At 43.0% G+C, this 27,305-nt stretch overlaps 1 protein-coding gene across 4 annotated transcripts in view; it reads right to left on the reverse strand.

Moving 5' to 3' along the window:
- MDGA1 (MAM domain containing glycosylphosphatidylinositol anchor 1) overlaps nt 1–27,305 on the reverse strand; it is a 324,727-nt gene that overhangs the window by 190,711 nt on the left and 106,711 nt on the right. For all 4 annotated transcript variants that reach the window (XM_056853572.1, XM_056853571.1, XM_056853573.1 and 1 more), the window contains exons 3-4: nt 19,190–19,364; nt 6,943–7,139 (exon numbers count right to left, since the gene is read on the reverse strand). In XM_056853572.1, coding sequence (XP_056709550.1) covers nt 6,943–7,139; nt 19,190–19,364 — 372 coding nt within the window. The remainder of the gene's footprint in view (nt 1–6,942; nt 7,140–19,189; nt 19,365–27,305) is intronic.

Genomic DNA, 27,305 nt, shown 5'->3' on the forward strand with positions numbered 1-27,305 from the left:
TGTATATGGAAATGGCAACAAACTACTAGATAATGTGAATGATTCCCAGTAAACAAACCCCTTGAACAGATGTTGAGAATCAACAGTATCTTAGTATGCAAAGCAGATCAGAACGTAATCCTCTGTCTAGATGAGGCAAGAAGTTCTATCTGCTAATATTATCAGCATCTAACAATTTTACATCGTCAGGAAATAAATTAGTAGACCATCACATGACCTGAAAAGATCACTGAAAAGATTTGCAGATGGTTCATCAACAATTTGCTCTCTGGATCTATTTATATAATCTGACCTACCCTTCACAACAGAGGTTTGTCTTTCACACAGTGATACTGAAAACAATTATAATGCAGTTACTGGGATCTCAAGATGGTCAGACTCACATAAACAGCATTAGATATTTTAAAAACACAGTTAAATACTGTATAGCCAGTATGACTCTATATATAGAGTCAGCAATTAGACTGCAAAGACATACAAAGATAAGGCTGACAGAATGAGGCAGAAAGAAAAGCACTGAAATTAATGATCAGATCTTTAGTTTGCTTAAGATTCTACTCAGATGCAGACCAATCTAAATCCAGGTTATTTTAACAGGTGTTCATGGAGCTACCCAAATCAGATTGTGCCTGTTACAGAGACACATTCACAGATTTGTAATAGAATCAATGGATCAACTACTACAATTCCTTCTCCTAAAACAATTTACTTAATTCCTGGCAGATGCATTCCAGTCTTGACAAAAGCAGCCTCTACAGTCTCTCTACACCGTTTATGCCTCTGCTGAACTGCTTTGAAGTGTAAATACCTGTACTTATTGTCCTTTCCTCATTAAATAAACAGTCGTCCCCCTGTTCTTTCTACCATATTTTTGAAAACAGTCAAAGCATAAAGGGTTGGCTTTGAAGTCTCTCTGCTGCTCACGCAAACGGGTGAGGAATGATTCTTGCCAATTCTTCCTTCCCACTGCAGACCCTCGCATTGCACTCCATAAGGGCCCTGAGGGTCTCTTGACAGTTGTGTGTGTGTGTGTGTGTGTGTGTGTGTGTGTTTGTGGCAACGGGGAGGCAGGAATTAGCCTTCCCATTTTGAGTTACCATAAAATGTCTCCCCCAAACGTTTTCATTATCTACAGGTTTTATATGTATACTATATAACCACTTCATCAACACCATAAATAAATACACAGACGTACAATGCTAGCAGAGTTACTCCTGTCTAAGATGAATGGGTTTAGACTGGAGTAGTTCTGCACAGGATTCCATGGTATATAGTGCTGAACTGTGAACAGATTCGTGAGGCACACAGCAGGTTGCTTCTTTCTATCCCAGCTTCGACTGATTTGTTACTATGCTCTGAGATTTTTCCAGTCAATGGGACAATCATTTCATGACTGTGGGTGGCTCTGGCCCTACATTGCTTCAGTTTATCCCCTTACCTCTGTGCCCAATTTTTGGTGTCGTCCCCCCTCTCCCAGTTTTCACATTTGAGACTACCTGATCTTTTTCTGGAAGCTGATGTTTACTTGCCTTTGTCCTCATCTGTAATGTTTCTGTTGGTTTCCTTTGTCCCACCCTAACTCACCCCACTTTTTGATGACTGGACTGTTGTCATCATCAAATTACTTCCTCCCCCCCATTCACACCCTAAAGATGAGTGGTTTCATTTTCAATTAAAAAAAATACAACCCTTATATTAAAAAACCAATGTGCCCTTGTAGTGATAAGTTTAGCAGGTCGTCTGAATTCCCAGCTTTCATTTTAAAAAAGTAAGTCTCTAGCTCTTTCCCTTGTGGGGATATCAATATAACAATATTTTAGTGCCTTCTTTTAAAAATCAGCCATATTGATATAAACATGAGCAAAAATAAAAGGGGGGTGCTGTGATGACAACAGCACATTCCCTGGAAAATCCTGATTATTTAAGGCACATATGTGGAAGAAAATAAACAGACTCCACAACTGTAAAAATGCAGAAGGAGTGATGACATGCGGAAGAACCATGCTTTTATGGATCGACTGCCAAGAAAATCAGGAGTAAGTGAAGTATGCAGAAAAGCCCTGTTTCTTCTGTTCAAGAATTCTTGTGATTGCTTTTAATGGTATAAAATGGGACTTTTCTTCCTCTTAATTTATCTTATCTTGTGTCTTCAACATAAGTAAAAAATGGACAAGGCTGGACTTCTTATGGTTTGACAAACCTGAAACTCGGTCCAACAAAATTACTAAGACCCAACTGCGTTATAGCAACGGAATTCTCTTTGTTTGCAGAATTAGTTACTTCATCAAAAATAGAAACTATCACAAATGATTTGGTATAGTTTGTTTCAATAACAAAAAATAATGCTGGCTGCTTGTCCTCACTCTATTGTTTTCCAGGTTCTTGTGTGTGTGTGTATAAAGTGCCGTCAAGTCGCAGCCGACTTATGGCGACCCGTTTATGGGGTTTTCAAGGCAAGAAGAGACTAACAGAGATGGTTTGCCAGTGCCTTCCTATGCACAGCAACCCTGGTATTCCTTGGTGGTCTCCCATCCAAATACTAACCAGGGCCAATCCTGCTTAGCTTCTGAGATCTGATGAGATCATGCTAGCCTGGCCCATCCAGGTCAGGGCTCCAGGTTCTTACAAACTGTTTTACTATAGGTTGAGTATCCCTTAACCGAAATACTTGGGACCAGAAGTGTCTCAGATTTTGGATCGGATTTTGGAATATTTGCACATACATAATGAGATATCTTGGGGATGGGACCCAAGTCTAAGCAGAAAATTAATTTATGTTTTATATACACGTTTATGTTTTATATACACCTTATACAAATAGCCTGAAAGTAATTTTATACAATATTTTAAATAATTTTGTTCATGTTTGGCATTGTGGGGAACCTGAATTGGCATGTGCCATTTTATTACCCTTAGTGGGTACTTTAAAAGTTTTGGATTTTGGATAATTTTGGATATTGGATTTTCAGATAAGAGATACTCAACCTGTATTTGAATATGTTCCTATATACAGAAATCAAGATGATGGAGACTGTAATTCCCTTTTAAGGATGATGGGCACTAGCATTTACTTGCATGGATAGTTCTGGGATTAAAGCATTTTAGGAAAGCATGCTAATACTTTTCACTAACAACAACGTTTTCTTTCTTAACTTTTCTGACTTGGTCACAAATTACTTATGCCAAGCAAATACTGCCCTTCTGGGAACGTGCAGTTCATTTCACTTTGTTTAAATTTCTGTTTCAATTCTGAGGTAATTCAAAAAGTCCCACTGGTTTACACTTATCTGTTTCTTTCTTCCCCCTGCATGGGTATGGTTTTCCAAAGCCTATTAGTCCTCGTGACCTTTTCTTCCATTTAGATTACCTTTCCTCCATACTTTACTAACTTCTTGAGGCTGTCAAGCCATTAGTCTTGCCACCTAAGATATGTCGATATTTTGATTGAAGTGGCATGCTAACAGGGAGCTCTGAGAATTACCTTCCCACACTGTTCATACTATGAGTGGCTCCTAGTTGTACAGGTGAGCTCAGACCTGCTGTTTTGCTTGGAATAAATCTGTTTTAGAAGATATCGTTGGTAAGAATGGTCTCATGAAAACTCGTCAATAATACAGATTCACTTATGCAGATCAGGACATGGAGCTCATGTGCAAATATGTAAGGGGACAGGGAGAATGTGAGCTGGGTGAATAAGATAAGTATCTAGGACACAATACCCCTGTGGGGGTAAAAAAAAACTCCATAGAGAATAGCTGCCATACTGCATGAACAATCACATTTAAAGCCTGCCTGTCAACTGGTGATTTATGCATGGCTTGTATGCATCCAATTTATTGATCAGCAAATGTGTAGAAACCTGGAATGTACAAAGTCTACAAAGCCCAAGCTGTTAAGTATACCATTCGGTTGTTAATGTAAACCACCATATGAGCCTTGTCTCAAATACCAGTGTATGCAGCTCCAACGACCACAAAAGTGGACGTGATACAAATTCCCTTTATTTTGTGATTTATCAACCTTTGTGACCCAGCTTTTCTTTCACCTTTGTTGTCAAAAATATTAGTTAACAAAGGGTGTATTTAACATGGTATAATTTCCTTGATCCCTGTACCTATCTCCTGATCATCTGAACCCCTGAAACTCATCTACTATTCTGTACTACTATCTTAACCTGTCAACTGAGTATCATTATTATTATGTTAGACCTTGCTCCACTGACTAATCAAAATGAGGAACCTGCGATAGCAGCAGATCTGAAGCAGCAGTTTTATGTGTTCAGATAATCAGATGCTGTTTCCCGTCCGAAGGTGTGATGCTACAATTTCATTAATGGCAAAAACAGCCTGAAAAGGAGCCTTTCTGATTTTTTGGTTGACAAGCCTAACAGAATGCATATGGGTTTCCTAGAATTTGGCTAAAGAGCTGTGGCTGAGGTCTTGGCACAGAACTGTGAACTGGGATTCTTCATGACTGAAAAGAGAAGCCTGGTAGAAGCAGATTGGTCAGTTCCTAGCCTTGCTGGGTATGACACAATTCGGCTTTGTGACTACCATGGCCCTTACTGTCGGTCTGCTGCTTCCCTGCCATTCGTAAGTTACTAGGTTTTCAGATTGTATGGGCTGCCATACAATCTTTTCTGAATAACATGGATCCTGCAACAGATCTCCTACCATTCTCTCGGGCAGTGAGAATGACCCATAAAACTCCTCTACTACCAAGAACAATCACATAGGCAAGAAGACTATGACCTGTGTGTGGGTGGGTGTAAAGTGCTGTCAAGTCGCAGCTGACTTAAGGTGACCCTGTAGGGTTGTCAAGGTAAGAGATGTTCAGAGGTGGTTTGCCATTGTCTGCCTCCGCATGGGCTGAGAGAGTTCTGAGAGAACTGTGACTGGCCCAAGGTCAACCAGCAGTAGGGGTGCCAACCCCAGGTTGGGAAATACCTGGAGATTTTGGGGGTGGAACCTAAGGAGTGTGGTGTTTGGTGAGGGGAGGGATATAATGCCATAGAGTCCACCTTCCAAAATGGCCATTAGTAGCAGTAGCTCCATGAAAAATATTTTCTGCTTTGTGTATATGCTTATTTTACCTTTTTTCACAGTATGCAATACAGGGCTACATATTGTAATGTTTCTGAGTTCTGAAACAGAGACCAGAAGAACGAGGAGTAGTGCAAACAGTTAATCTATGGAGCAACTCTAACAGGTTAATGCAGGCACTCTCAACTAACTGGCCTACTTGAACATGAGACCTCAGGGAAGGTCTTCAAATTAACACACTAGACTAATATAAGGGGATATCTTGAAAGTATAAGTTCTATCGCAACACCTATGGACATGCATTTCATAAAAATCTATTTTAAAAAGTTCTTTTTGGTCTAAGTTCAATGAATGGAGGTGTGGTATAGGTGAGAGATGTCTCACTTTAGCATCTTTGAAAATGATCACAGGGCAGAAGAGCTATGCTGAGGACATGTGAATGAGTTCTGCTCACTTTCCTTACAACATGCAATGTATAATAGGGTAAGGTAAAAAGGGTGAAGGTAGTCCCCTGTGCAAGCGCCAGGTCATTACCAACCCATAGGATGAAGTCACATCACAACGTTTACTAGGCAGACTGTGTTTACAGGGTGGTTTGCCACTGCCTTCTCCAGTCATCTACACTTTACCCCAGCAAGCTGGGCAGACGGGGGTGAATTTTTGTCATTTCCTGCGCATCAGACCCATGCTGAAAACTTTGCCTTATTAGTATTATTTATAAATAAGAGAAATGTATTGTAAGTGGTAAGAAACAGATTTCAGTGCTACAATTCTCTTTGCGTGCAACATTTTGTATTTATGTATTTGTAAATAACACTATGCTGGAGCTCATGTTCTCCATAACTGGGAAACCCTTACTCTTGGAGGCATCACCATTATTATGGAGTCTGACTATGTGTAAAGAAAAATGTTTGCTTCATAGAAGGTCACAGTCCATAACAAAGATTGACTTACGCTTCTGGCCTTAAGATTCCTGTTTGGAGAGAAGAATGGCCCCTGAGAATACTGAAATTCAGTAGCCCTGACTTAGTATCTAAAGGCAGCTAGTTTTGACTGGCGACATTGCATATGTTCCATGCTCTTGTGCCTCTTCCTCCCAGCATGCATGACAAATCAGGTAAGGAATGCTTCCAGATGGAGATGTTCATGCATCAGGAATGCTGAATCAGTGCTACTAAAATGCTGGTCCCAACATTGCTGCAAATACAACTAGACAAGAACAGCACCTGAATACTGAATACCCGAATATGATGTCATAAATCTGAAAAACAAACAAATAAATAGTTCCACCAAAACAACAACTGCACCAATGAAACCCATCCCATGTGAGGAAATACTTTCTAGTTTACCTACTTCTTGTTCCTCTTCTAATGGTAGCCTGGTGGCTAATAGGGTTGCCAATATCCAGGTGGGGCCCGGAGACCTCCTGAAATTACAACTGAGCAACAGATGGCTTTCCTGGAAAAAAAATGGCTTTGGAGGGTGAATATGGCATTATTTTCCACTGAGGATCTCCTTTCCAAACTCTGCCCTCCCCAGGCACTGCCCCAAATAGGGTTGCCAGGTCCCTCTTCGCCACCGGTGGGAGATTTTTGGGGTGGAGCCTGAGGAGGGCGGGGTTTGGGGAGGAGAGGGACTTCAATGCCATAGAGTTCAACTGCCAAAGCGGCCATTTTTCTCCAGGTGATCTGATCTCTATTGGGTGGAGATCAGTTGAATTAGCTGGAGATCTCCTGCTACTACCTGGCAGTTGGCAACCCTAGCCCCAAATCTCTAGGAATTTCTCAGTGGCAACTGTTGCAGCTGCTATCTGCAAATGTGCTCGCTATCTTACATAGGAAGCAAGCACAGCTAGAGGCCATAGTGAACATAGCTTATGGACAAATAACGTCCCTCTCACCTGTGTGTATAATGGCTCATAGATATCCACTCCATTGTCTTGGCTGTGGGAGAGCGTCTCTAAACCTCGTTTCCAAATGAACCGTGCAGGTGGATTGGAGTTGATTGTACACCGGAGAAAGACTGTCTTCTCCTGGTAGAAGCTGCCACGTACATCGCTGATGGTCTGGTGGACAGTGAGGAGAGGCTCATCCAAATCTGCAGGGAAGGAAAGGTAGCCATGCCAGCTGTTAGTGAAAGGTGAGCAAGAATGCACATAGTCAGCCAGAACTCCAAGAGTAAAGGGACATTTCAGGGGAGCCTTCCTCCCAGTCAGTCAGGCAATAAAAACAGGTAGGCTCTAAAATGCGTTTATGTGGGATCATCAGATCATCACTCTGTAATTCTCAAGCTGATGTCTTCCTTAAGGAGGCTGTGAGATAGCTGCTTAACTGAAGCTAAGATCACTCCCCCACACACACACATAAAATTAGTATCAAGAATCAGGTAAAACTTAGAAGGGGGGGCAGAAAACAAGACTGTAATGGAAATTCATTTTATAGGCAGGAAAGAATGAAATGGATCACTGACCATGTAAATTATGAGAAGGGAAACACGAGAAAACATAGAACTTGCCTGCCTTCTGCTCTTCTCTCAAGCTCCATTAAATCTTTAATCTGTTCTGTTGGTTAAACATACAGACCCTAGAAAACCTAATTTTGTATTTGGATCTTGAAAAACTCAGATTCAAAAACTGAAAGTTTTGCAAAGTATGAAATCGCAGCTTAGCTGTAACGTTTCTCTCCCCCTCCCCTGTCCATTTTCTTTTTAGAAGTTGTTCACATTTTCTCTCTTCTACTCTGTTGTTCTCCTCTTCCTCAGGCAGTGGGGTCATGCCTTCCATTCCTCTGAAGGCTCTCCTCCTCTCCCCTATATCTGTCACATCTCTAGTCAGGTCCAGTAGATCGGTCATTAACTAGATTTGAGGCCCAGGAGTCTAGGCTGGCTGCCTCACCCTAGTGGACTGGAAGGGCGATTCTGCTGGGAGTGGGGTGGGGGAGTGTAACTTCCTCCCCTTAGCGGATTGGATGTTTTGTTGCCCCATAACTAAACAGATGGCAAAAGAAAACAAAAAGAAAATAACTGGATTATTTTTAACTTCAGGTCCTGATAGTTTAAGCAACCTAGTCTTGTGCCAGTGGTGGAATTCAAATGACTTGTAGTTTGTCTACATACATCAGGTAGGAAGGAAACCTCTCATGGTTAGCACAGAAGTAGATGAGGGACTTTTAGTCAAGGGTGTGCTTGTTTTCTGCCAAAGCCATCCACCATTACCAGGTTTTGCTTTCTAGTGTGATGTTAGCACACTTTTGCCACAGTATAATGGAAACAAAATAATCCCTTGGAGACATACTAAAACAAATGACAGAGAAAGACTATTGGAATCCATTGGTCCCTTGCAGATGACCATAGGAATTCATTGCATGTCCAAATGGCCATTGGAAAGCATTAACAGAAAAGTGATTGGTTGCTTTCAAGGTGACTTCTATGGACTCGAAGAATGGCAGACCAAAATGCTTTCGCAGACTCCCTCAACATTAATAAAACTTCTAAGACATTATAAATGACACGTTTTGGCATGATATTAATTTTACTAAGTTTATTATCTCCCCAATCATTCTTTTTTGAATATAACATTTCAATCAATAAGAATCCTGTTCATATTCTCTTATGTAGATTTGTGCTGTCAAGTTGCACTGACTCATGGCAACCACAGCAAGGGGCTTTCATGGCAAGTGATGAGCAGAGGTGGCTCGCCGTTGCCTTCCTCTGCAGCTTTTTCCTTGGCGGTTCCCCCATCCAAGTACCAATCGTGCTTAGCTTCCAAAATCTGACGAGATCAGGGTATACCATACCATTCCACACCCCTCATTCTTAATAATGTAGAAATAAAATTATATAACTGTGCTCGCAATAGTCTTGTGCATTGCCATTTTACTCAGAACCTTCTAACAATGAATGGTCTGGGAGAAAACAAAATGTAAAATTAACAACCTTCAAAATATGCTGTTTAAATGATGCAATGTTGATCTCATTTAGAGACCAACAATTTAATAAATAAGAAACTATGAACTGGATAATGAATTTTGTCATCCTGGATGGCCCAGGCTAGCCTGATCTCGTCAGATCTCAGAAGCTAAGCAGGGTCAGCCCTGGTTAGTATTTGGATGGGGGACCACCAAGGAAGTCCAGGGTTGCTGTGCAGAGGAAGGCACTGGCAAACCACCTCTGTTAATCTCTTGCCGTGAAAACCCCAAAAAAGGGGTCGCCATAAGTTGGCTGTGACTTGACGGCACTTTACACACACACACTTATTTATTGAAATTTTTATGCTCTGTAAGGGGATGGCAATGGCAAACCTCCCCGTAAACATAGTCTGCCTAGTAAATGTGATGTCACCCCATGGGTCAGTAGTAGGGGTCGGCATTTTTTGGGTTCGGGTTTATTAAGCCCGGAATTTTTCAAAAAATCCAAGTTTTCAGGTTAATTAACCTGAACCTGAAAAATACCCAAACCCGAAAACGGGATTGGAAAGAAATCCATGCTGCCCCGATTCTCGGGCTCTGGAGAGTCGTGGCAGTGTGAAATTCATTTAGATCCATGCCGCAGGTCTTCTCCAGGGCCCAGAGAAGGTCTGCAGCACAGATCTAAAGGAGTTACATGCTGCCCCGATTTGCTGGGCTCCAGAGAATCAGGGTGCCGTGTAAATTATTTAGACCTGGGCTGAAGGTCTTCTCTGGGCCCTGGAGAAGGCCCACAGCACAGATCTAAATGAATGACTTGCTGCCTTGATTCTCTGGGCTCTATAGAACGGAGGCAGCATGTCATTCATTTGTATCTGTGCCATGGGTTTTCTCCATCCCCGGAGAAGGCTCACAGCACAAATCTAAAGGAATTATAAACCACTCCAATTCTCTGGGCTCCAGAAGAATTGGGGTGGCGTAGAATTCATTCAGAGGCAGGTAAGTAAAGGGGAGGGAAGAGGGGAAGAGGGGAGGTGGAAAAATGGCGGTGGGACCAAAGTGCCTGAATGATGCCGATCTTCTTATTCAGCTCTCTTTATTGCTGCCTTTTTTCATACCAATAAAAAGCCCCCCCCCCAAACCAAAAAGGTATTTTTCGGGTTTTTAAAACTTCAGTATATCGATATGCACAGCCCCAGTCAGTAATGACCTGGTGCTTACCTTTACCGTTTTTTAAAAGAATGATCATATTGCGTGTATGTGTAATACTTTCAGAATTTCTATGAATGTTGGGGAAAAGCATGAAGGTCTGCCAAGGTATTTCAATCTGCCATTTGGAGACAGCTCTTAAAGATCACCTTGTAAGCAACCAATCCTTTCCCCTTTAATGCTTTTCAGTGGCCATTTGGAAATGCAATGAATTCATATAGTCATTTCGAAGGAAGTAATGAATTCCAATAGTCATTATCTCCCATTTGTTTTCCTTTGGCCCCGGTTCCTTGGTTGCAGGCAGCATTAATCCAAATGAGGATTCTTGCTTCTTCTACCAAGCCACAAATGAGAAGACCCATCTTCTCCCTACACTATTATGGTTCATCTGTACCCCTTTTTGGGAAAAGTACATTAACACTCACCTTCCATTTAAACAAAACATATCCTTCTCTTTCCTATAATGAATATACCTAACATTCAAAGGGTGACTTGTGTGGTAGTTTCTATTCTGTTAGAAACAGGACTGATCTATTCTTCCAAGCCAATCACACTGCAGAATTCTTAGTAGTCTCTAAAATAACTGCAGGTAGGGAAGCACATTACTGAATTTTCCTTCACATTAAAATAAAACTTCTCTGCATATAAAAATTTAGCACATTGGAAAGCAGGTTAGGCTGGAACCTTTTCCACTGATGTGCTAGTTTTCTTAACGCTAGGAACTTTTTTTAGATAGAGGAAGCATTCAGAATGGTAGTCCCCTCTTGCATTGTGTGTTGAGTCTTTTTGATAGGTCCAGGCCCAGGCTTTCCTCAAGTTCAAGTAGACAGAGGAGCAAGGAGCCCTTGAATGGGTAATCAAACACTATGATTCTTGTAATCCATTTATGTTCTCGCTCCATTTAATGTTCCACTAATAAGGAGAGCCAGAGCTAAACCAGATTAATGAAACTTGTCATCACATTCCATAAGACCCTGCTTCTAGACTGTGGGGAGGGGGGAGGATGACAGCCATTGAACTCAAAGGGCAAAATCAGTTCTCCTGTTTTAAGATGAAAATCTATACTTGCACCATTGAAGTTGGTGCTGCTGTCCACAGAGAACTTTACCCCAGTGTCTGTGTTCATGTCCCAGTTAATCCTTCTCTTCCAACCAGCTGTTATGTTCCATGAGAAATGTAAAATATTGATCCACAAATATCTAAGTCTGGAAATCTGATTTCAAGAGAAGAAATTATTTTCTGCTAAAGCAGACGTTTCCCATCGAGATGTATGCCTGGACCAGACTATTTGCATATTTTAATGAGGAGTGTGTTTTGAAGAGACAGCCTTCGTAATGGAAGCTGAGATTCGTTAGGCTGATAACATGAGGCCTGAAGCTCAAAAGCTGAGCTGTTGGCTGAGTTGCGGCAGAAACAAGGAAAGAGAAGGAACACAAAGAGATGCAGACGAAGATAAAAGGCCCTTCCTGAATGTTTTGGTAGGCGATCTGGCTGATATACGCTAACCCTAATCCCTCCAGTTTAAGCCTTTTAATGCCACCTTCCCTTGTTTCTAAAGTGCCAAGATTCTCCCTTCCTCCATGAATCTTTGTTTCTGAGAACCTGCAATGATCTAAGATTGAGGCTGCAAACCTATTTGGAAGGATGATTAAATCTCCATGAAATTCTGTAATTCCAGAGTACACAATCACTATTCACTACAATGTGCAGAGGGATTTTTGTTTATATTGATGGGGGAATGCGACCTTAGTATGGTACCTAAACTTTCAGTTATTAGGTTTTTTTTCAGGTGCTTTGTGATCACATTTGCCATTCAGGGGAGAAAATATGCTTCCCATTGGGCTCATCACTATTTCTCTCCCAGAACTGCCACTGCGTTTTGCTTTCCTTCCTTGCAGTACTTCCTCGTTGGATGGGCTTCAGGCCTGCCCTCTCCCTTGCCCCACTTTCTGAAATCATCAGCAACAATTAAACAGCTGAAATGGCATTGCTGGGCTTTTGAGATGACGTGCAAGCGAGGCTACAATAGAAATCACCTGATGAAAATCTCAGTTAACTACAGCCCAATTCTTTGGCTAATTTTTTTGGCATGATAAGGCAGGCAGAAGGTGACTTTTGCCTGACAATATTTTATTCTCAACACACACACACACACACTGTGGTGAGATTTTGTGTGTACCACCATCTGGAGAATTTGAGTTTTCTATCAGTCTTCAGGTCTTGTAACTACGATCACTCACCATACTGAGGAGGATTTGGTGGGTACGTGCGGGGGGGACCTCACTGTGCCAAGATGGCAGAGAAAAGTGCAGTTGTAGTTGCTTCAGCAGATCAAAAATAAATGTGAGAACTGAGCCTGAACCTCCAGATTTGTGTACTTCTAGTCCAATGGGCTAGTGCCACTCCAAACTGTTGTGGGCTTTGTCTGCTGAGAAAGCAACAACCCTGATATTCTGTTTGTTTCTTACCACTGGCAACTGCCCACTGCATATACCCACGCCACTCAGCCAGGGAACAGTGTGGAAACTAAGCCATCTCCATCTCCACAGTGACGTTTGTGAGAAAACGAAAGCATCCTCACTCCTGGAGCTCTGAAGAGATCAAAGCTCAACTCAAACACTGCTTCCGGTCTCCCTTGCTTTCCAGCTGGTCTGTGGGAAGATGCTGGAAGCCCAAGGAAAGTCCTTGTACGGTCCCAGATCTCACACCATCAGTTCTCACTGTCTGCAGGTTTCCACACTCCCCAACTATCTTTCACCATCTTTCCACTACAAAGGCCACATTTAATAGCTCTAACCTTATAACATATCAAGGAGGAGTAACATCTGTGTTGCCCTTGGGTGTACATTTGGGTGTTTTAATTTCTACGTGGTGAAAAAGAAACTAGTGGGTAATGTCATATTGAACCCTAACCATGATAATTGTGCTGTCTTTTCTCAGTGGTGGCCAGATTTTTTTGGCAGTTGGGTCACAAGTAAAGTTCAAAATATGAGAATCCTTCTCCAATGCTTAAGACAGCACATATGCACCCCTCACCCCTTCCTTTGAAGAAGTTTTTGCCTCTAGATATAAGGAGCAACAGAAGAGGCTGGTTGAAATGTGTGTGTGTGTGGTAAGTACCGTCAAGTTGCTTTTGAAATATGGCAACCCTATGAATCAATATCCTCCAAAACATCCTATCGTTAACAGCCTTGCTCAGGTCTTGCAAACTGAGGGCTGCGGCTTCCTTTATATAGTCAATCCATCTCATGTTGGATCTTCCTCTTTTCCTGCTGCCTTTGACTTTTCCAGTGAGTCTTGTCTTACCTTGCTTCATGCTTTTCATTTTCCATGTTCCTATTATATGCGTCGAACAGCTTTGGACTTCCCTTTTGCATCCATTCACGTCAACAACTGAACATCCGTTTGGCTTTAGTCCAGTTGCATAATTAAGAATAGCGCTACTCATACATGTCCTACGCTCTTCCCCAGTAGCTGACTGATTGCCATCCAACCTGGGGTGGGGGGGGGGGTACCATCTTCCAGCACTACATCTTTTTTTCATTTTGGATTGTCTCATTATAGGGTTTTCAAGGTAAGGGTTGGTCAGAAGTGGTTTAGCATTGCCCTTCTGCACAGTACTAACCAGTGTTAGCTGAAGTGGCATTGCCGTTGTCTATGAAAGATCCTCCACCAGTGTCACCTTCCACTACCACTGCTGCCCAGTAGCTACCCTTCAAGGATTCCACCACCCCATCACCATTGGAACTGTCTGTTCTCTTCTCCTGATGTGGCCATTGATCCCAGAAGGGGGTGGACGCATCTTAGTCTGTTGTCACAGCTGTGACCACACTGCCTTGAGTGAATCTGCTAGGAGTATAGCCTCTTGACAGAGTCTAGAACCCTTACAGTATTGCTCCCGGCTTTGCTGACACACACATTAAGGTGTGCATGAACACACATGAACACATGAAGCTGCCTTGTACTGAATCAGACCCTTGGTCTATCAAAGTCAGTATTGTCTATTCAGACAGGCAGCAGTTCGCCAGGGTCTCAGGCTGAGGTCTTTCACGTCACCTACTTGCCTAGTCCATTTAACTGGAGATGCTGGGATTGAACCTGGGACCATCTGCATGCCAAGCAGATGCTCTACCTCTGAGCCAGGGCCCCTCCCTGCATCCAACAGGGCAGTTGAAATGTGAGTCTGTGTTAAAGTCAGGCCCATCAGTACCATAAATGCCTGCAGCCTTTACCTTTGGCACCCTTACTGCTGTTAGATCACCCATTCTTCAGCTGAACACCTGACTTTCTCACAGCTTCTAATATGCCCCAAGCCAACAAAAAATGTGCTATACTGTAGTGATCACACAGCGGCAGCCATTGTGCAACCCACTTTTTGATACTCTTTCCGCTTGTGGGCACTTCACTGACCAAAGACTACCATGAGCGGGTAAATGATACCAACACTGGGTAAGATGTTAACATTTGGAATATTCTCTGAGTATACATAAGCATTATAAATTAAGGTGTTTCAGAGATGTGTCCTCTGCTTTAGGTTGTTTGAAACACCGACCTCTTACAAGAGATCCATATGCCTGCAACAATGAAGTTACATCACAGATGAATTCAGCCCACGGTTGGGGGACTTGCCAACTGATGCAACCGTGTGGGGTGTTTCAATACCAACATAACTTTTAAATGTCCCTTCCTCCCATCTGGCTTTCCTTTCTCTTCCTCCCAAAGTGGAAAGGTTCCAAGCAGCAGCTTCCCTGATTAATGCTGATATCTGGGGACTTGCTGCTACTGGCAGCAGCTTCCTCAATCCCCAGCACACCTGCCTCGCTGGAATCAATTGCAACACAACGACCCACTGCTTGGCTTTCATCTTCAGGGATTTATGGTAAACTCTGAAAACAGATTTGGGGGGGGATGGCAACACATGACCTATGCTCTTACATCAGCTGAGAGTCACTTAGGAATTCAGCCTTCAAACACTTTTAGCTCTTGGGTTCCTTCCTGGGTTCCTTCCTGGGTTCGTTCCTTCCTTCCTTCCTTCCTTCCTTCCTTCCTTCCTTCCTTCCTTCCTTCCTTCCTTCCTTCCTTCCTTCCTTCCTTCCTTTCTTTCTTTCTTTCTTTCTTTCTTTCTTTCTTTCTTTCTTTCTTTCTTTCTTTCTTTCTTTTGTGGGAAGAGTACTGCCTTCAGAGCCAGGATGGTCATAAGGTCAGAGTGAAGCCACGTTTACAGTTGGCACCATCCCTGTGACTTCAGTGAAGTCATAGAAGAATCCACGGCCTAGGGCTAAAGAGACAATGTCCAACATTTCACAACGAATTCACTCACCACAAGTTACTCTGAGGGTCCTTCTTCTGTGTCAAAAGGAGATCCATATGCATTCTGTACTACATCACACTATATGCTCCAGAGGGCATCCTATGTGAGCATTGTCTCTGGTCACTAATAACATAAAAGCTAGAATCAACAGTGAATGTGGGTGGATATTTACCTTGTTACATGTTAAGGATTGGGGGGGGGGGAGTCAGGATGTCAGTCAATGGTTTGTGCAGTTAAAGGCCAGCAGTGGTAAATACTTCTCCAGTATGGGGAAAGACAAATGAACCGAAAGGAGGAGACATGTTACCAAGTCCATCTGCAGAGTAGATGTTAGTATTGGAAAGCCCTTGGCCACCCAATTGACCCCATAGCTCTAAAGGTAAGAGATCCAGGAAGAACAGCAGGACTCTGCATCAGCTTAGATCCAAACTGCATCCTAGAAGCAAAGGGCACCCCACGAGAAATAAATCCCCTTTTGAGGGAGATCTTCTCAATTCTTCCACAACCCAGCATAAGCCTTCAAGGCCAGAGAAGTTAGGCGAGACATCGGTTACAGGAGGAGAAAAAGAAAAGGAATCCTGAAAGGTTCCTACAGAAGCTCATAAATTTACGACAAAGACAGCTGGTCTTCAATCCATTCATCCACTCAATTCATCCAAGGGCATGCTTGTGATCAGATCTGACTGTTTGAATCAGGACCAGACCTATTTGAAAACAATTATTATCAGGGCTAAGGCTGAACTTTTTGGGGGGCGTGTGTTGAATTAAATATGTATATTCTGAAGACACAGTGAGCTCCATTGGGATCAATTTGATCAAGCATCATCACATGCATGACCAGATCAGACTATATTCCTCTCAAAGAGTCTACCTGAGGTGAATTCACTATATAAAAATTGTAATGTGAAAAAGTTGTAACCTAAGAGGTTAGCATTACTGTTCTAAGCAGAGGTACAGCATTCTAAATCCATTTAAGTGAATGGACTTTGGAAGAATATAACTCTCTTTAGGATTATACTAAAAAGTGTGAAATATGAAATACTCAAAGAAAATGAGAAGTTACAGAAATGTGAAGAAAGGCCTCTTTCTGTCTGGAGTAAAATGCTGGGGTAGCTAGTACTCTTATTGGCGTCTCATATGTATTGATTATATTATTTGCCACTTCTACATGAGTTCAAGACGGCACATACAGTGAGGGGGAAAGTATTTGATCCCCTGCTAAATTTGCCCGTTCGCCCTCTGACGAAGAAATGACCAGTCCATAATTTTAATGGTAGGTTTATTGTAGCTGTGAGAGACAGAATAACAACAGGAAAAAACCCAGAAACCCAGAAGACAAAAGTCAGAGATTGATGTGCATTATAATGAGTGAAATAAGTATTTGATCCCCTATCAACCAGCCAGATTAGGGTTAGGGTTCTGCTGTCGACAGAAGCAATCAATCCATCAGATTCCAAACTAGCCACCATAACCAAGACCAAAGAGCTGTCCAAGGATGTCAGGGACAAGATTGTAGACCTGCACAAGGCTGGACTGGGCTTCAAGACTATTGCCAAGCAGCTTGGTGACAACCCTATCCCTAACCCTGTCAACCTCCCTCGGTCTGGGGCTCCATGCAAGATCTCATCTCGTGGAGTTGCAATGATCATGAGAATGGTGATGAAGCAGCCCAGAACTACACAGGGGGGGGGGACTTGTCAATGATCTCAGGGCAGCTGGGACCATAGTCACCATGAAAACTGTTGGTAACACACTACACCGTGAAGGACTGAGATCTTGCAGAGCCCGCAAGGTCCCCTTGCTCAAGACAGCACATGTACAGGCCCGTCTGCAGTTTGTCAATGCACATCTGAATGACCCAGAGGAGAACTGGGTGAAAGTGTTGTGGTCAGATGAGACCAAAATCGAGTTCTTTGGCATCAACTCAACTCGCCGTGTTTGGAGGAGGAGGAATGCTGCCTACGACCCCAAGAACACCATCCCCACCGTCAAACATGGAGGGGACATATTATGCTTTGGGGGTGTTTTTCTGCTAAGGGGACAGGACACCTTCACCGCATCAAAGGGACGATGGACGGGACCATGTATCGTCAAATCTTGGGTGAGCACCTCCTTCCCTCAGCCAGGGCATTGAAAATGGGTTGAGGATGGGTATTCCAGCATGACAATGACCCAAAACACACGGCCAAGGCAACAAAGGAGTGGCTCAAGAAGAAGCACATTAAGGTCCTGGAGTGGCCTAGCCAGTCTCCAGACCTTAATCCCATCGATAATCTGTGGAGGGAGATGAAGGTTCGAGTAGCTACACATCAGACTCGAAATCTTACTGACTTGGAGAGGACCTACAAAGAGGAGCAGGACAAAGTACCTCCTGAGATGTGTGCAAACCTGGTGGCCACCTACAAGAAACGTCTGACCTCTGTAATTGCCAACAAGGGTTTTGCCAACAAGTACTAAGTCATCTTTTGCAAAGGGATCAAATACTTATTTCACTCATTATAATGCACATCAATCTCTGACTTTTGTCTTCTGGGTTTCTGGGGTTTTTCCTGTTGTTATATTGTCTCTCACAGCTACAATAGACCTACCATTAAAATTATGGACTGGTCATTTCTTTGTCAGAGGGCAAACGGGCAAATTCAGCAGGGGATCAAATACTTTTTTCCCTCACTGTATGAAGCCATCTCATTTCATCTTCACAACAACCCTGTGAGCTTGGTTAGAGAGATAAATACTGACTTGCTCCAGCCCATCCAAGTGAGCTGCATAGCTGGCCAGGGATTTGAATTCTCATCTGCCAGGCCTACAGAATTCAGAACACCATACTGGCTTCCATCTATGTTGGTGGGAAGTGCCATGAAGTCACAGCTGACTTATTGCAACTCTATAAGGTTTTCAAGGCAAGACGTAAACAAATGTGGTTTGCCTCTGCAGAGCAGCCCTGGACTTTCTTTAAGGTCTCCCATCCAAGTACTAACCAGGGTTGACCCTGCTTAGCTTCCAAGATCTGAATGGGTTCAGAGGACAGCGAGGAGGATGATCAGGGGCCTGGAGACCAAGCCCTATGAGGACAGGCTGACGGAGTTGGGAATGTTTAGTCTAGAGAAGAGAAGGTTAAGGGGGGACATGATTGCTCTCTTTAAGTATTTGAAGGGCTGTCACATAGGGGAGGGCAGGGAGCTGTTCCTGTTGGCAGCAGAGGACAGGACTTGCGATAATGGGTTTAAATTGCAGCAGGAAAGGTACCCACTGAATATTAGGGAAAACCTTTTTTTCCAGTAAGAGTTGTTCGACAGTGGAATCAGCTACCTAGTGAGGTGGTGAGCTCTCCCTCACTGGCAGTCTTTAAGCAAAGGCTGGACAAGCACTTGTCAGGGATGCTCTAGGCTGATCCTGCATTAAGCAGGGGGTTGGACTAGATGGCCCTTCCAACTCTATGATTCTATGACTTCTATGAAAACAGGCTAGCCTGGGCTTTCTAGGTCAGGGTGCTTCCATCTATAGTCCCTTGTGAACAATGTTATCATTAGTTAACTAGGAATACCCCCCGTTCTAGAAATTCAAGATAAGCATTTTAAGGACAGTAAGCTGGGAAGCTGCATGTCCCTGTGCCTCTGAGATATGAGGATGGCTCTAGGTCAATGCAGAGTTTCACTGGCCAAGCAATCAGATTCAGCCACGCAGTAGAACTGTGGGAAGCGTTGGTTGGCCAAAAAATGACTTACACTGCACATCTACTCGAATGGACTTGATGGCAGGGGACCCAACCCCATTCTCTGCTTTACAATAATAGCGGCCCCCCTGCAGCCTCTGGATCTTCTCAATCCGAAACGTCTCATTAAACACCGATGTCTCTTGGAATTTGTCCGAGGCGCTGCCGGCAGTTTTGGTCCACCTCACCTAGAGGAGAGGAATGAGAAAGACAGATGAACAGAGAGAGAAAGCACAGCTGTAGGACACAGACAGACTTAGAACTGGCCTGGGGCTTTGGCCGGAGACAATAAACTCTTCCCAGTTCTCATCTGGGGTTTCCCATACAATCTGCCAAAGCAGGATGCTTCATGGTTTATGGATTTTTAAAAACTGACCCAGATATGTTCCTGCCATGGCCTTCATCCAGAAACTCAGAAGTATCCTCCAGAGTTCCCAAAGGTGTTTGCCATGGGCAATAACTCCTGCCAGGTTGCTGTCAGCTAACCTACATTGTCCCATCTTGCAACTGTGATAGGTCCCATTAGACAAACATTGCGCATCAGCCAAATAAGGGTAGCACAAGGCTAATTGGGCTTTCCAGCTCTGATTCTCAGAGGGTGTGAAGTGACTAAGGAGGCTCACAACTACAAAGCTTTCATCACTCTTCAGTGCTTTTTCATCTCTCTGCCTTTCTGGACACTGGGAATATTTAATCTGTTAAACTTCAGAAGGGAGAGATGCAGAAATTGCTGCTACCCTGTAGCTTCCCTTTGTCTTCCCTTGTGTATTGTGGCTCTATGACTGTGTGTCTGCATAAGAGTGTATGTGAAAAAAGGCAGTCCTCTGAATTATTGTTTGTTTTTCTCAAGCCTAGATTCAATGTGATTTGTTCATGGAACAAATAAGTGAATAGCAAGATTGTAAAAAGGTGAACCTGTAAAATATCATGGAGAAAGGAACAGTGCATTTACTCAAGATTCCTTCATCTTGCAGAGGTTTGTCTTTGCACCCCTGATGCATAAACACAGGCAGGCAGGAAGGGGTGGGGTCACTGGAAGAAGAGATGCAAAATGAGGGATGGAAGGGAAATACAGAGGCACCAAGCATGGAAAGGATGAAAAAAGACTGCTGGGCAAGCCAACCACAAGATGTTGCCTCCCCCTTCTGCTAGAACTGATGGCAAAATGGACATCAGTGACTGAAACACTGCTGGGAAGGTAGCCACAGCTCTAGCCAAAAGCTTTTCTGAACTGACTCATGAGAATACACAAGTCTGACCAACCTGAATGTTACATAAGCTTGGAGCCTCAGAAAAGTACTAAGCATTAAACATCTACAGCAGGGGTTTGCAACCTAGAGCCAAATATGGCTCAGCACAGAACCAAACGTGGCTCTTAAAAAAGAAAATGAAATCTTGAAGTTAAGGTATATTGGAAGTGTGGATGGGATTTTAGAATAAGCAATACGTGAAAGGAATGCCAAGCAAAAAAATGTTTGTACAGGATTAAAGGGCTTCTTTGGGATATTTCACAGAAAGGGACATGGTAGAAGTTAACAGTTGCCTGTAAACCAAGGGTGAACCATGCACAGATTTGTGCCAGTGAACTAAAACAGTCACGCAACATGCTCCTGTGTATATTTGTTACCTATTGTGAGACCATGTGTGTGCCACTCTGATTCATCAACATATCAGTTATCAGTAGCGTTACGTATATTTTCATTTATGCAAATAGGCTTTCTTATGCTTGCTGTTTGTTAATCACTTCCCAGTGACTAGCTTTTTAATTACAAAAGGTTGCTGACCCTGCTGTACAGAAAGGTACTGAGGCTGCAAATGCAATGTGATGTATATTTTCTTGGGAGTAAGCCCCCATGGAAAGTGGCATTTTCTTCTCAGTAAACATATGTGGTCTCAGACTGTTAGCTTGGTTTGGTATATTTTACTCATAAAATTTGTTTCAAAGTGCAGGACTGAATAGTTGTGGTAGAAAATATGAAGCATAAAAAGATGATGGGACATGCTGACCATAATATCTCTAACCCATAGCTGCTCTACTCTGGGTCATTTGTCGTCTTCTTTTGGCTCTGGGTTGTATGATCTTTCCTTCCTATTATATTTTAATGATGAATTTGTATTTGAATTTTAATATTTTATGGGAAATGTTTAATTCTTTTTAAACCTATGTTAAATTATGTTACTATTTTTTAATGTTATTGATTTTGTTTTGGGGGATTTTCCACCTTGTTCTGTATTGTTGCTATGGCTTTTTTTTTTTTTTTGCTAATGCAATAAACACTTGATGATGACGATGATGATGAAGACAATGATGTTGATGGTAGAAAATGAGGTGGGGTCTAAGATAGTGGGGATTCATAAAATATATGTGGCAGGACACCCAAGAAAAGTGGCTGTTTGACTGCAGAACTCTTTCTCCATTGCAGCTCAGATCTCCTATGTACCACTGAAATTTTCAAATCTTGATCAGACACTTCCTTCATATTTCAAGCATTTTTCTTGTAGCCATAAGGGCAAAATATGTTCTCACACTGTATTTTCTCTCTCTCTTTCTCATGGTTGGTAAGAATCTCATGATTTTAAATAAATGTCAGCTTTACCATTCAAACAGCAAATGATGTTCTATATGGTGCAGTCATAATCACATAACTCCCTACATCCTTGCCCAAGGCAAGTCTACTATACAAAGACAGCCCCCAGATCCGCCCATTTACCTCTCAATATCTCCATTACGCTAGTGCAAAATCCAGAACCTGCCGCTCATGACCATGATGAACTGAAAATCCAGCTTGCTTATTTTTCTCTTTAATACATAGCACGTTTCCCTTTCTCCTAAGCACTCTGCAGACATTATGTTCTGTTCCATTCACACAAACCAGGAACCAACCAGCTGTGTGTATTGGGAGTGCAACATGCATGGTTGCTAATCTTGGGTGAATTATGCAATGTGTGGATTTTCCATACAGATACGGCTTCCATTCACATGAACAGGAACCATGAATGGAAGTTGTATCACATGGAAAATTCACACATTACCCAAGTCACACAAGATGGGGACTGTGCCTATTGTGTTTTTCATACGTGTAGCTGGTGGGCTTCCAGTCTGCATGCACAGAACAGAACACAATGTCTACTGTAGCAAACAAAACCCTGAGGAAAAGAGGCCAGCATTTGCTGAAATTGCAATCCTCAGAGATTTATCAAGTCATCCATCTTCCACATCACTACTTTATTGGGTTGCTAACCTCCAGGTGAGGCCTGCAGTTCTGCCAGAGTCACTACTGTCTTCTACACTACAGAAATCAGTTGCCTTGGAGAAAATGGCAGTTTCCAAAGGTGGACTCTACAGCATTACACTCCTCTGAGGTCCTTCCGCCTCATGAAACCCTCCCCTCCCCTTGCTCCACTCCCAAATTTCCAACACAGATTTGGCAACCGTGCCACGTTATGACCCTCTCTAATTCCTTCTAAGTAGGGTTGCCAACCTCCATGTACTAGCTGGAGATCTCCTGCTATTACAACTGAAACTCTAGAGTTTCTGGAAATTCTTAGAACTACCCAGTGTCACTTCTGTTATCGCTAGAAGTGATGTCATGGCACAGATGATGACGCATCTCCCACGCCCTGTCCCAAAGCTCTGGCTGGTTGTCTGGTATGGCAGGCAACCCTAATACAGATGGCTACCACACAACTAGGGTTGCCAGCTCCAGGTTGGGATATAACTGGAGATTTTGGGGGTGGAGCCTGAGGAGGGCAGGATTTGAGGTGGGGAGAGACTTCAATGGAGCATAATGCCATAGAGTCCACCTTCTGAAGTAGCCATTTTCTCCAGGGGGAACTGATCTCTGTTGCCTGGAGATCAGTTGTAATAGTGGGAGATCTCCAGCCACCACCTGGAGGTTGGCAACCCTAGACAGATGTAGTAGGTTGCCAACTCTGGCTTGCAAAATTGCTGGAAATTTTGGGATGGTGCCAGGGGAGAACAGTGTATTGGTAGAGGAAGGAGCTTAGGAGGCATGTAATCTCACTCTAGACAAGGGTATCAAAGATAGGGCCCGCGGGCCAGATCTGGCCCTTTGAATACTGTTATTCAGCCCGCGAGCCAAGGCAGCTACCCCCTCTCCCTGCTCACCAGCTGAGATAGACACACACACCCAGTCTCAATCTGGGCTGGCAAGCCTGCTGTGGACTCGCCAGCCGAGGAAGCCACCCCACTTCCATTCTAGACTGGTGAGCCTGCTACAGGCTTGCCAACGGAGGCAGACACCCCCACCCCCTATCTGATCTGGGCTAGTAATCCTGCTGCACTGATACACATGTGCTGATACACATGGCCTGGCCTGACAAAATGACATTTATGTCATACCTGGCCCTCACATCAAATGAGTTCAACATTCCTGCTCTAGGTCTTACATTTGTCCTAAACTCTATGATATACCATAGAGTCCACCCTCCAAAGTGAATATTTCCTTCATGGGAACTGATCTCTGAAGTCCAGAGATTATTGTAATTTCCAGAGAACTCCAGGCTTCACCTTGAGGATGTTAACCCTATAATGTAGTGCATACACACATGCTTTGGCTTCCTCTGAGCAGCTATGCTGCCACACTAACCTGTGAACCAAGTGGGGCAGAGAGATGAAAAAGTAAAATATTGCGGGACTATTCAGGTACAGTGTGCTGGAAGATCAAGAAAACTATTTTATCCAAAAACTTTTGGTATGTGGGACATGGGGTTGCTAGCCTATGGCAGGACACTCAACTGGGGACTGATGACACCACTTCTGGTGCATTACATTAGTGACATCATTGTGTAGGGGCAACACTGTAGCAGCTGGCCAGTGGGGGTCTTACCAGGCTTAAAATGAGGTCTAGACCTCGAGGTCATCACACAGGCGACAACAGGGGCGATGCTCTGGTATTTGGGCAAAACTCTATGGTAAAAACAGCTTCTATCATAGAGTTTTTGCTCAAATACCAGTGCCTTCCTTGACGTCGCCTGCATGATGACGTCGTGTCCAGAAGTGACATCATCATGCAGTAGGGTTAGGGTTGCCAGGTCCCTCTTCACCACCGGTGGGAGGTTTTTGGGGCAGAGCCATTTTCTCCAGGTGAACTGATCTCTATCGGCTGGAGATCAGTTGTAATAGCAGAAGATCTCCAGCTAGTACCTGGAGATTGGCAACCCTAAGCAACCCTAAATGGCCACTTTGGCAATTGGACTCTATCGCATTGAAGTCCCTCCCTTCCCCAAACCCCTTTCTCCTCAGACTCTGTCCCCCAAACCTCCTGCCAATGGCTAAAAGGGACCTGGAACTGATGTGCCTGCGTTAAGCGTGGGACTATATCCATTTACAATTGCAGCATTCCATGTGGATTATAATATATAGATGATATAGTTAAAATAAACAGACGTCGTTGCAAAAGTAGCCATTCCCCAAGGGATACAAAGGCTGCAATTGTAAATGGATATAGTTGAAGGATCTATCCCAAATGGGAAGAAATGAATTTTTGAACGCATTGTGTGCATATTGAATTACATGAATTGAATGGAACTGATGAAGAAAGACATGATCGTCTTCCTTTTTATAATTATTTTCTACATATCTGCTGAGTTCTCATAACCACTATGGCAAAACTTATATCTCTTAATAAAAACCAATAACACAAATATTCTTTTTTAACAAATGTATGGTAAGTATTTCAATTTGATTATGTTACTTCACATGAATCATAATATATAGAATCATACAGACCACTTTCTTTTGCAGGAATACTCAAAATAATATAGTTCTTTTTACAGAGATAATCAATTTCATATAAACATAGTGACTACATCTTTTTGACTAACTTTCTATACTGTGGTCCAAGTATTTATTATTGTGAGTTCTCATAACCAGCTATTAGAGTCTTCTTTGGATCAGTGTACCTTTGTGGACTATTTGAACATTATTGTGTGTACCATTGTGGACTATTAGAATATTTTTGTACATAATTGTTTATTTGTTAGTCCTCTTTCACTTGTATATGCACTGAATACACCTTGATGTTTCACCAGTCTGTGTTATATTAGTTATTGCCTAAGATTCCTGCACTACCTTCCTTACCTTTGGTATTAGTGCAGTGGTGTTGATTTTGGCTTGCTCAACTGCCAGGTAGTAGCAGGAGATCTCCTGCTAATTCAACTGATCTCCAGCCAACAGACATCAGATCACCTGGAGAAAAATGGCCGCTTTGGCAATTGAACTCTATGGCATTGAAGTCCCTCCCCTCCCCAAACCCCGCCTCCTCAGGCTCCACCCCAAAAATCTCCCACCGGTGGCGAAGAGGGACCTGGCAACCCTAGCTGAGAATAAGGCAGACAGCATTATAACTACCGCAAGGCATCAACCTTAATCAGATCCTCTCCCTGCCTAATGGCCTCTACCAACTAAGATGGAGTGCAGATAGTATTTTATGGAGATGAGAAAATAGGATTCGACGGCCTCCGCCCAGTGCCTCCATACTATTCAGAGCTAATGGTGGCCCATGAGGGATTTATTTAGCCTTTGTCCTCTCATTAGGAGCCTGAAGCCTCTCAGAAAGCATTCTGTCTGCATGGTTACTTCAGTCAGTTCTTTAATCTTTCCTCCGCTTTATTCATTTTAGCCTCATTTATTTAGTTTGACCACATTTTGGCGCTTTAACTACTAACTGAGAGAAGAAAGAAGATTAAACAAAGGTTAAGAGATAAAGCTTTGATTTAGAAAAACATAGAATAGGGACAGTGTGTGTGTGTGTCTGTGTGTGAAAGAAAAAGAGAGAAATCGGGCTGCCAGTGTCTGTCACAGATAGGGTTGCCAGCTCTGGGTTGGGAAATACCTGGAGATTTTTAGGGTGGAGCCTGAAAAGGGTGGGGTTTGGGAAGGGGAGGGACTTCAATGCCAATTACCAAAGCGGCCATTTTCTCCAGGTGAACTGATCTCAATAGGCTGGAGATCTGTTGTAATAGCGAGAGATCTCCAGCTAGTACATAGAGGTTGGCAACCCCACTTACAGACCAACCAGCCACCAGTCATTCTGGGACTGCCAACCTCCCCGTGGGGCCTGGAGATCTCCCAGAATTACAACATATTCCTAGACTACTTCAGTTTCCCTAGAGAAAATGGCAGCTTCCAAGGGTGGACTCTATGGCATTATACCCCACTGCCCTTCCCCATTATACCCTCCCTTCCCCAAACCCTGCCCTCTCCAGGCTCTGCCTCCAAATCTTCAGGAATTTCCTTACCCAGCGTTGGCAACCGTATTCTACTATATTACTGTAATTTCAAAACTACCCATGGACCAGTGTCAAGGTTTTACTAAAACTGCCCATCTAAGTAGCAAAAAAGAAGTATATAAAAGAAAGAAAGGAATATTGCTAGTAGGTATATGTACAGGGAACTTTAGCTTGGACCAAAAACTAGCAAAATGCCAAAGAAACCTAAGGAGATAAGTGATAGAAAAGAAACAAAACTGAGGGAGACAGAGACCAGGGAATGATGTCTACTGGATGCATAATTTCCTTTTTTCCGAGGTCTACTGAATGTATCTGGATGCATAATTTCCTTTTTTCTAACTCTGTGCACAAGGTTTTTTTATGTTTGAGCATTTTTTGTGTTACATGCTCAACTTGCACCTATGGTTTATCTGTGCTCTTCTATAATAGACAAAATCTCTTTTTTCTCTTAAGTGCTGTGCCTCTATGGCATGAAGGTATGTATAGCTGTGCTCTAAGCATAATGTGCATGTTAGTTCAGCACAGCTATTATTCTCGTGGGACCAGCTTACTTACATATGCAGGAGGAGTAAACAAACTTGTATCCAAAGCTGCACAATCCTCCTTCTTCTAACTAACCTGTCCTAGGAAATGTCCCTGACAACCAGGACCCAACTTGTTAAAAGTCGTAATGTCTAGTTTCAGCCTCTGCCATGTCTAATTTGGCCCTTTCATATTTATTTATTTGTTTGTTTGTTTGCTTGCTTCATTTATACCTCACTTTTTTCCACAACGGGGACCCAAAGTGGCTTATGACATTCTCCCCTCCTCCATTTTATTCTCACAACAAGCCTGTCAGTTAGGTTAGCGTAAGAGTATGTGACTGGCCCGGGGGC

The sequence above is a fragment of the Euleptes europaea genome, chromosome 7 (assembly GCF_029931775.1).
Source record: "Euleptes europaea isolate rEulEur1 chromosome 7, rEulEur1.hap1, whole genome shotgun sequence".
Taxonomy (NCBI): domain Eukaryota; kingdom Metazoa; phylum Chordata; class Lepidosauria; order Squamata; family Sphaerodactylidae; genus Euleptes; species Euleptes europaea.